Genomic DNA, 8,571 nt, shown 5'->3' on the forward strand with positions numbered 1-8,571 from the left:
TTGACTGACCTTCATGTTTTAAAGTAATGATGGACTGTCGATTCTCTTTGCTTATTTGAGCTGAACTTGCCATAATATGGACTTGGTCTTTTACCAAATAGGGCTATTTTTGTATACCCCCCTGCCTTGTCACAACACAACTAATTGGCTCAAACACATTAAGAATTAAAGAAATTCCACAAATTAACTTTTAAGAAGGCACACCTGTTAATTGAAATGCATTCCAGGTGACTACCTCATGAAGCTAGTTGAGAGAATGACAAGAGTGTGCAAAGCTGTTATCAATGCAAAGGGTGGCTATTTAAAGAACTGGTTGTTCTCCATTTCTTTTATGTATTAGGGAAAGGGGGATACCTAGTCAGTTGTACAACTGAATGCATTCAACTGAAATGTGTCTTCCGCATTTAACCCTACCTTCCGAATCAGAGAGGTGCGGGGGGCTGCCATAATCGATAGTCACGCCTTTGGCGCCCGGGGGACAGGGCTCAGGGCCAGAATGACAGATTTGTACCTTGTCAGCTCGGGGATTCGACCCAGCAACCTTTTGGTTACTGGCCCAACGCTCTAACCACCAGGCTACCTGCTGCCCTGTCTTTTTTCTCCCTTTTCACATCTTATGAAACATTATTGTAACAAAAAAAAATGCTAACATTCACACTGCTCAGCAGCGAAAACCTCTCATTCCAGTAGTTGAGTACACCATTGTGGCTGATTGACAGGTAGCGTCCATTGTGGGCACGGCCCTTAGGACCCACTGAGGTCCGGCCATGATCCCCAGTCTGTCCGAGCTTGAATGGGTAGAACTTCAGCCGGACAATGACCTCACAGTGTGCACTACACAGACAGAGACACAAAAATGTCAAGGATGCACACAGTGCACACGTACTACTTAGGAACCTGTAAAACATAGCCTATTAAATGCCACTTATACAGGCACAATCTTGAGTGGTTTGGGAAAGTAGAGTGGCCTGTACTCTAAAAACATGTCGTTTAGATATTCATCCTGTATAAACAACACAAAGCTTTTGTTAAAGAGAGTAAGAATTTAAATGTGTTTACATGTTTTTCACATACCAGAGGAGTTGGTCAACTGACGACAAAACAGCACTCCCATTCATTGTCTTGTTTTCCTCTCTCACCCAGTCCACACTGCCATCACAGTTGGTGTCCACCTTCATAAAGATAATGTCCAGATCCTCATCATCCACATCGCATCCTGAAACTGATCCATATCCAACCCTGACAGAGAGAATGAGAATGACTCAATGTTATGCGTGTTTGTATGACAACACTATGTAAAAATGTGCAGCTGGTGGGTGAAACTGGCAGGGATCCACTAGAGGCTAAAATTGATACTGGGGTAGACCACTTGTTATGGGGAGGGGGTATAATATGGTCAGGTCACTCACCCCCTCCTCCATCTGTGTCAGACTCTCTGAACATGCTTTCGATGTGGCGAAGTTGCTGTTTGTTGATCTGATTCTCCACTCCCCCCTGAGCCTGCATGTCCTCCCCGAGGTCACTGTTCTTCCAGAATGCTCCGTCTCCCCTCCATACCCTGCAGAGGGAGCATATAGAGGATCTCAGTCAGGATTAAGTCCACATTTGATATTAAAACCATCATGGACCATTTTTCACTTGAAAATGTCTTAAGAATGGGAGATTAATTAAAAACTGTGAACAAAATGTGGGTGACAAGGTCACAAAAACCAAATTAGAATGGAAACATTGTCTGTGCCAATTAAAAAAGAGAACTTTGGGGAGCATACCAATATGTGGATTTTGTTCTGGATTTACCTGAGCTGTGGTGTGTTTCTGCTTGTCATCAGAGGCGGAGCTGTGAAAGGTTTTGATTACACAGGCAATTTTATTCAATGAATAGTCAAGAGATTAAAAATGTGATTTAGTGATCAAACACATGCATTTAAAGTTTAAACCTAAACTGATATTACCGTCAGACCTTCTTCACAGTGCCCGTGTGACAGTCCACAAGCTCACACTGGCCATGGCTTTACACTTTTGACACCGGCTCAAATTCTCACAGAAGAGTAAAGCTCTTTTGGTCTACATAACATTGTATTCAGTGGTATCGAGAGGTAGTTTTTCTTTTTCAACAACAATTAAACCAAATTCTGACTACAGCAATCAAAATGTGGGGGGATATAAAAAAGTTGTTTTCCAAGCTTTTTTCTGTTTATAAAAAACCTTACTCTTGATGGCACAAAGATGACAGTTGGGAGACAGAAAGGAAGGAGAGACAGAAGTCCTTACTATTTGACACAATTGTTACACGAAAAGAAGATGACCAGTTTTCCAAATCTGTTTTGCATCTTGACACACAGACCGAGAAGCTTCTGGACGAAGAGATGCAGGAAAACATGTCCAATGACTCAGTGAATATCCTTGTAGACAAACAACCTCTGCAGTTACCCAAGGCCCGGGCCCCATACTGGGCCAAGCAGATGGAAGCAGAAACCGGAAGCCAGATCAAAATGCAAGAATGGGGGTCAGTAAAGGACAACAGAGGCAAACCCGGCATGGAAGATCTAGATGAGGACCTGTACCTACTGATCATCATGAATGACAAGGCAAAACGCGCCCGGGTCAGAATGAGGAAAGCGTTGGAGGTCAGGAAAATCCTGGTGCTTACAGCGGAGGGAAAGAAAACATGAAGATGCCGATGGAGCTGGCGATTCTCAATGGGACATACCAGAATCAAGACACAAATAGGTCCCCCGTCTCACAGTGGCCCCCACAAGGCAGGTGCTCCCTATTGCAGACCCCCATCAGGAACAGCATCCGGCCCATCCAAAGGGCTGCCCTGTTGCCCAATGATGGCAGCATCGACACCACCCAGAATGACAAGTACACCCTGCTACCAATGTCTCTGCTTTGGTCCCCCATCACCCACAGTGGGGCTCTAGACCTTTATTGTTTTTATGACCCTTTACTCTGGGCATGTTTACATTTATTTTTAATTATCAGCCAATATCACCCTTTCTGTTTTGATTTCTGTAGTTATTCTACCAAGAAACAACTGCCAATAGCAATGCAGAAATCTGTCAGGACATTTTAATGAGTGGAGAAATAAATCCAATTAGAAAAATGTATACATTTGAGTTTTTAATAACATTAAACTTGTCAAAACAAGTTATTTCTTCAACCTAAAAACATTTAATTTCTCCAATCAATACTTCATTTCTAAAGACAAGAGATGCTTATAGAAACCTTATATTGCTCCCAAGTTTAGAACAGACTTCCGAGGTCTAAAAGACAGCTCTCAGTTCCTCTGTTAAGAGCGTATAGTTCTGCTCTTATTGTAGACTAGAAGGAAGTATTTCTTCAGTGTGGACAGGCAACCATACATCCGGTCTTTGCCTCACATGAGGAAGTCAATTAGAACATAGGTTGGTAGAGATGCTAGTCTCTGTAGTGTAAAACTAGCCTACATACAACACACAAATGGCAGAATGAGTCTATAATTTACCTTTTAAGTAAAAAGTACAGTATTTTTTTATTTAAAGGTTAACAATAAACATTACTTTTTTTACTTCAAAAAAAGTAATGTGATGAATACCTCCCCAGATAGACAGGAAACTAAATACAAATGCTGATCGCCTAAACCTCAAATTTGAACTCAAGTATATAACGAATATGCGTAAACATACCATAAAAATTACAATAATTTCTATTGGCAGAGTAAACATATTCATATATCTTTAATAATTAATCATATTTGCAAATATATCAAAATAACCTAGTACAGTTTTGTTTAGGTCAATTGGAAATAAGGAATAGAAAGGCCTGAACATATTTAAAAAGTAACAGGCCAAAGTTGAAAGGCACAGCAGAGGCCAGAATAAGAACATGGCAGAAAAGAAACCAGAAAGGAATGTCCCCATTACAATTTCATCCAGGGTTCTTCTCTGGTGGCTGGATCAGCAGGCTCTCTGAAAAGTATTATGGTCCAAAGAACACTTGGACCAACAAAGACTTGGACCAAGGGGGTAGCCAGTGTATGATCCAAAGGCAACTTAATCCACAGTGGCAGTATGTGTGAATAAGTGCATGTTCATTAGAGCACACGAGTGCGTATGCATGTACATTGCAAATGCAAACGTGTGTTCACTAACCTGTGTGTGTGTGTGTATGTGTGAGAGAGAGAGAGATTATGGCATGGACTAGAGTTGTGTCCATTTTTCATCAGAACTCTTCTGGTTCTTCTCCTTCAGCATCGGAATCAGGAATAACAAACCCCTCCTGTAAGCAGGAAACCATTTTTACTTAAATATTCAAATACAAAGCTACATTAATTTCCTACTACGGAATCATTGGTTATGAAAAAATGATATGAAAATGAACACTGTTTGTGTGTGTCAGAGAGAGTATTCTGGCGAGGTGTCACTCACATCAGTGGCATATAGAACATCCATAATCTTCTGCATAGTTGTATCTGCCTCTCCATCCACTTCCTGGCAGATTACCTCAATGGACCTCAGCTTCCCAAAATAAAAGTCTCTCTCTTTCTCCATGTCCTGGACAGTGGCTTTCAGGGAACTGACCTGAGGTGAGAGCAGCAGAGGGCATACATTAGTGATAGGAGAATGAATGGGCGGGGCTGTCATGACTCATGTTACAACTAAACAAGCTTCAATTTCAATAAACTATTCAACTAGCACACAAAAAGCCATACAGGAGATTGAGGGGAAATCTCATCAAAACAACTTATGTTAGCGGTGACACCCCCCGAAAGACCATACCTCCTGGGATAGCTCCTCCCTCTCCATGTCCCCTGCTGCTCCGGGCCTACGCAAGGCACTCCCTGCTGACTTGGGCGGGGGTTTGGTCACTGCTGTTGTAGACCTCATGGGAGCTAGATCCAACACAAATCAGTTAGCAAACTAGGAAAGAATAATATAGCTGTGGACTGTGTATTCCCTCAACCTTAAACACACAACTGCACATTAACACCCACTGACTCCAGTATCTAGCCTTACAGCAATATTCCTTTCCACAGTGACCATGACTGTGATAGCCCACCATAGGTGCCCATTGGAGATCCGTTTGACCATTAAACCACCTTACCGACTCTCGCAGCTGGTTTGATAACAGGTGGGGAGCTGTGGGGCTGTACTGAAATAGAAATGCATACAGTATGCATTTAAGGGTCCAAGCATCAAAGACACTGGATCAATCTTTTTTTTGTTCCACCAGCTGACAGAGTAACTTGGATTATAACGTGATTTAGACCCCTCATTGCTGCTTGCAGCTATATTTTCAATTAGGTATTTAGAATACAATCAAAATGTTAGACATTATAAATGTGTCTTCCTCACCAGTGCTGGGCTTCCTGGGCTTGGGTACGACCTGCCCTGGGTTGGGCGTAGGAGCAGTGTCCTGGCCTTGGCGAGCACTGACTGGGTCATAATCCCTCCCATCGTAGTTGGCATCAAATAATTTCTTGAACCACTGCACAAACTCAAAGTTGTCCTGGAACTTGCCTTTTATCAATTTATCAACAGGAATGATCTGGAAATTGATTAAAAAGTGTCACAATCTCAATGGCGGAAATGTAGGAATAGCCGAATAGCCAACAATACACTGAGGTAAAAAAAATAATTAAAAAGCACTCACCTTGTCAACCTGAATCTTCTTAAAACTGGTCTGTAGAAGTTTGAAGTTGTGGAGGAACTCAGTCTCTAGTTTGGCCTGGAATTTAACCTTCTTCAATGGTATGCATCCAGGGAAAAGCATGTCCATGAACTGACAGTAAGCAGCACCTGTGTGAATGTGATAACATAATTCAATTACCAGCTAATCAGGTTTCAACTTCTATAGGCTATAATACTCTGCTCCTGCCATTACCTTTCCCCAACCCACTGCAAGGTACACTACATGACCAAAAGTATGTGGATACCTGTTCATCGAACATCTTCCCAAATCACAGGTATTAATATGGAGCTGGTCCCCCTTTGCTGCTATAACAGCCTCCACTCATCTGGGAAGGCTTTCCACTAGATGTTGGAACATTGCTGCAGGGACTTGCTTCCATTCAGCCACAAGAGCATACATGACGTCGGGCACTGATGTTGGGCGATTAGGCCTGGCTTGCAGTCGGTGTTCCAATTAATCCCAAAGGTGTTCGATGGGGTTAAGGTCAGGGCTCTGTGCAGGCCAGTCAAGTTCTTCCACACCGATCTCAAACCATTTCTGTATGGACCTTGCTTTGTTCACAGGGGCATTGTCATACTGAAACAGGAATGGGCTTTCCCCAAACTGTTGCCACAAAGTTGGAAGCACAGAATCGTCTAGAATGTAATTTTATGCAGTAGGCTTAAGATTTCCCTTCACTGGAACTAAGGGGCCTTGCCCGAACCAAAACAGCCCCTGACCATTATTCCTCCTCCACCAAATTTTAACAGTTGGCACTATGTAGTCGGGCAGGTAGCATTCTCCTGACATCCACCAAACCCAGATTCATCCATCGGACTGCCAGATGGTGAAGCGTGATTCATCACTCCAGAGAATACGTTTCAACTGCTCCAGAGTCCAATGGCAGTGAGCTTTACACCACTCCAGCCAACACTTGGCATTGCGAATGGTGATCTTAGGCTGTGTGCCTTTGCTTGGCCATGGAAACCCATTTCATGAAACTCCCGACGAACAGTTATTGTGCTGACGTTGCTTCCAGGGGCAGTTTGGAACTTTGTAGTGAGTGTTGCAACTGAGGACAAACACATTGAATGTCACTGAGCTCTTCAGCAAGGCCATTCTACTGCCAATGTTTGTCTATGGAGATTGCATGGCGGTGTGCTTGATTTTATACACCTGTCAGCAATGGGTGTGGCTGAAATAGCACTAATTTGAAGGGGAGTCCACATACTCTATATATACGAAAGTATCTAGATTAGCAAAAGGGAGTACATTCCCTGTGACAGCTCAAGCTACTGTGGGGAGTACAATTTCCCTAGATGGTGAGTAGTTTCTAAAATGGTGGTAGATGAAAATATAGCCCTATACATATGGGGTATTGCACAGGAGGTTGATGAGGGGAGGACAGCTAATTATGGCTGGAATGGAGTGGTAGCAAATACATGGAAACCATGTGTTTGATACCATTCCAGCCATTACTATGAACCCGTCCTCCCCAATTAAGGTGACGGCGGTATAGTTAGCAGCCAAGAGGGCTCAAACTTCCAGCGCATAGCAGAGGGTCCATTGATAATGGTACCACTACCTTCAACCAACCTTCACCTGGCGATACCGTCTTTGTTCTCGATTCTGAAGGCACTGGTGTCTTAAACTTCAGTTTCCTGTTGCAGGTGGAACTTAAAAAAAACGGAATATTCAGAAAGATTAAATCCACTTTTTCTATCAAGTGAGAAATGGCCTATCGCATGTGTGCAAATCTTCGTTTGGGTCAAGTGCTGTCATCTTGGTCGACATGTGGCCACCGCTGCTTTTGCTTAGAAATGACAAGCTTCTGCAAAGATGGGAAATTCGAGATGTCTGGTCGCTATGTCGGCTTAACTTCACATGTAGCAAAAATACGATTTATTAACTTTCTGAATATTCCGTTTTTTGGAGTTCCACCTGCAACTGAAAACATTAATTTATAAATCACTGATGCCTTCAGAATCTAAAAATAATGAAGTATCTCCAAGTAAAATGTTGATCGAAAATAACTACCACACTTTGAATGAGCCATCGGATCAACAGCCATCACAAGCTAGTTAGCCATGCCAATGAACGTACTTCTGGTTTGACCCAGACGTCATCTTACTGACCTGAGCACAACTGCTCAATCTTGGAGTAGTTCATCTGTACAGACTCGTTGATCCAAGAAAGCATATCATGGCGACTAAGGTTGTCGCCGGTCACAGATGTAGAGTAAACGTTCACAGCCATCTTCTAACGTTAACTTGGTAAGGGAAGACATGAGAAGAATGTAAGTTACGTTATGGAAGAGACAAAGACACATCTAACTTGCCCATTTTACATTACCTAGAAACCCGTAACATTTTAGCTAGTTAGCTAAAACACGCACAACTATTATTTATGGATAACATTAGCTAGCTAGTCAAAGCTTTAGCTAACGTTACGCCCAGCTAAATTATCGGATTAGCTAAACTAGCTATCGTTATATTAAACGAGTTGGCCATCGTTGACAGTGAGCTAACATTAGTTATAGCTATTATGGTAACACGTTATACCGCTAACGTTGGTATAAAAAAAATCGCGTTTCATTTTAGCTAACTTGCTAATATTTAGCTAATCCGGAACTGTTAGCTACCGATACAACAGCTAGCTAGCTATCAAACACACCCATCATTCAACGACATCATCGCTAACGTTAGCCATCTAGCTAGTTTTACTGACAATGAACCATTTAAGACACATGCTTTTGAACTTACATTGTCTTAATTTTCCACCAGTTAAATCAAATTATTCAAAAAGGTTAAAACTTGTAGATACTTTCTCGCCGTTCACCGGCGGCTTATTTCGTTAGTGTCTTGGCTCTTGCACAGTTGTGATGTAGCTAGTAAGCCTGAACAACCCGAACATTGGAAT

At 42.4% G+C, this 8,571-nt stretch overlaps 1 protein-coding gene and 1 long non-coding RNA gene across 3 annotated transcripts; both read right to left on the reverse strand.

The window, feature by feature from the left end:
• Positions 1–600: 600 nt before the first annotated feature.
• On the reverse strand, positions 601–1,536 carry LOC115165707 (uncharacterized). The gene is made up of 3 exons (XR_003870228.1): positions 1,410–1,536; positions 1,075–1,239; positions 601–834 (listed from the first exon to the last, which is right to left on the reverse strand). It is a non-coding gene; the product is annotated as an uncharacterized LOC115165707 (long non-coding RNA).
• Positions 1,537–3,110: 1,574 nt separating this feature from the next.
• LOC115165706 (microtubule-associated protein RP/EB family member 1) lies at positions 3,111–8,571 on the reverse strand. Of its 2 annotated transcripts, XM_029719002.1 has the most exons (8): positions 8,415–8,567; positions 7,788–7,921; positions 5,635–5,780; positions 5,337–5,529; positions 5,086–5,133; positions 4,761–4,873; positions 4,410–4,562; positions 3,111–4,260 (listed from the first exon to the last, which is right to left on the reverse strand). In XM_029719002.1, exons 2-8 carry the CDS (start codon positions 7,906–7,908, stop codon positions 4,204–4,206), a joined length of 831 nt encoding a protein of 276 aa, XP_029574862.1. In that variant the 5' UTR covers positions 7,909–7,921; positions 8,415–8,567; the 3' UTR covers positions 3,111–4,203. The 2 variants fall into 2 exon arrangements, with proteins under 2 accessions (XP_029574862.1, XP_029574863.1); XM_029719003.1 differs by lacking the exon at positions 5,086–5,133 and having other exon boundaries at positions 8,415–8,571.

The sequence above is a fragment of the Salmo trutta genome, chromosome 28, assembly GCF_901001165.1.
Source record: "Salmo trutta chromosome 28, fSalTru1.1, whole genome shotgun sequence".
Taxonomy (NCBI): Eukaryota; Metazoa; Chordata; class Actinopteri; order Salmoniformes; family Salmonidae; genus Salmo; species Salmo trutta.

Bases quoted from the DNA above. Each gene is read 5' to 3' on its own strand.
- LOC115165706 (XM_029719002.1), bottom strand. From the start codon at position 7,908: ATGGCTGTGAACGTTTACTCTACATCTGTGACCGGCGACAACCTTAGT. The intron at 5,530-5,634 runs GTGAGTGCTTTT...ATCAATTTCCAG, and splicing joins AGAAGATTCAGGTTGACAAG to ATCATTCCTGTTGATAAATT. The intron at 5,134-5,336 runs GTGAGGAAGACA...TTTCTATTTCAG, and splicing joins GCCCAGGAAGCCCAGCACTG to TACAGCCCCACAGCTCCCCA.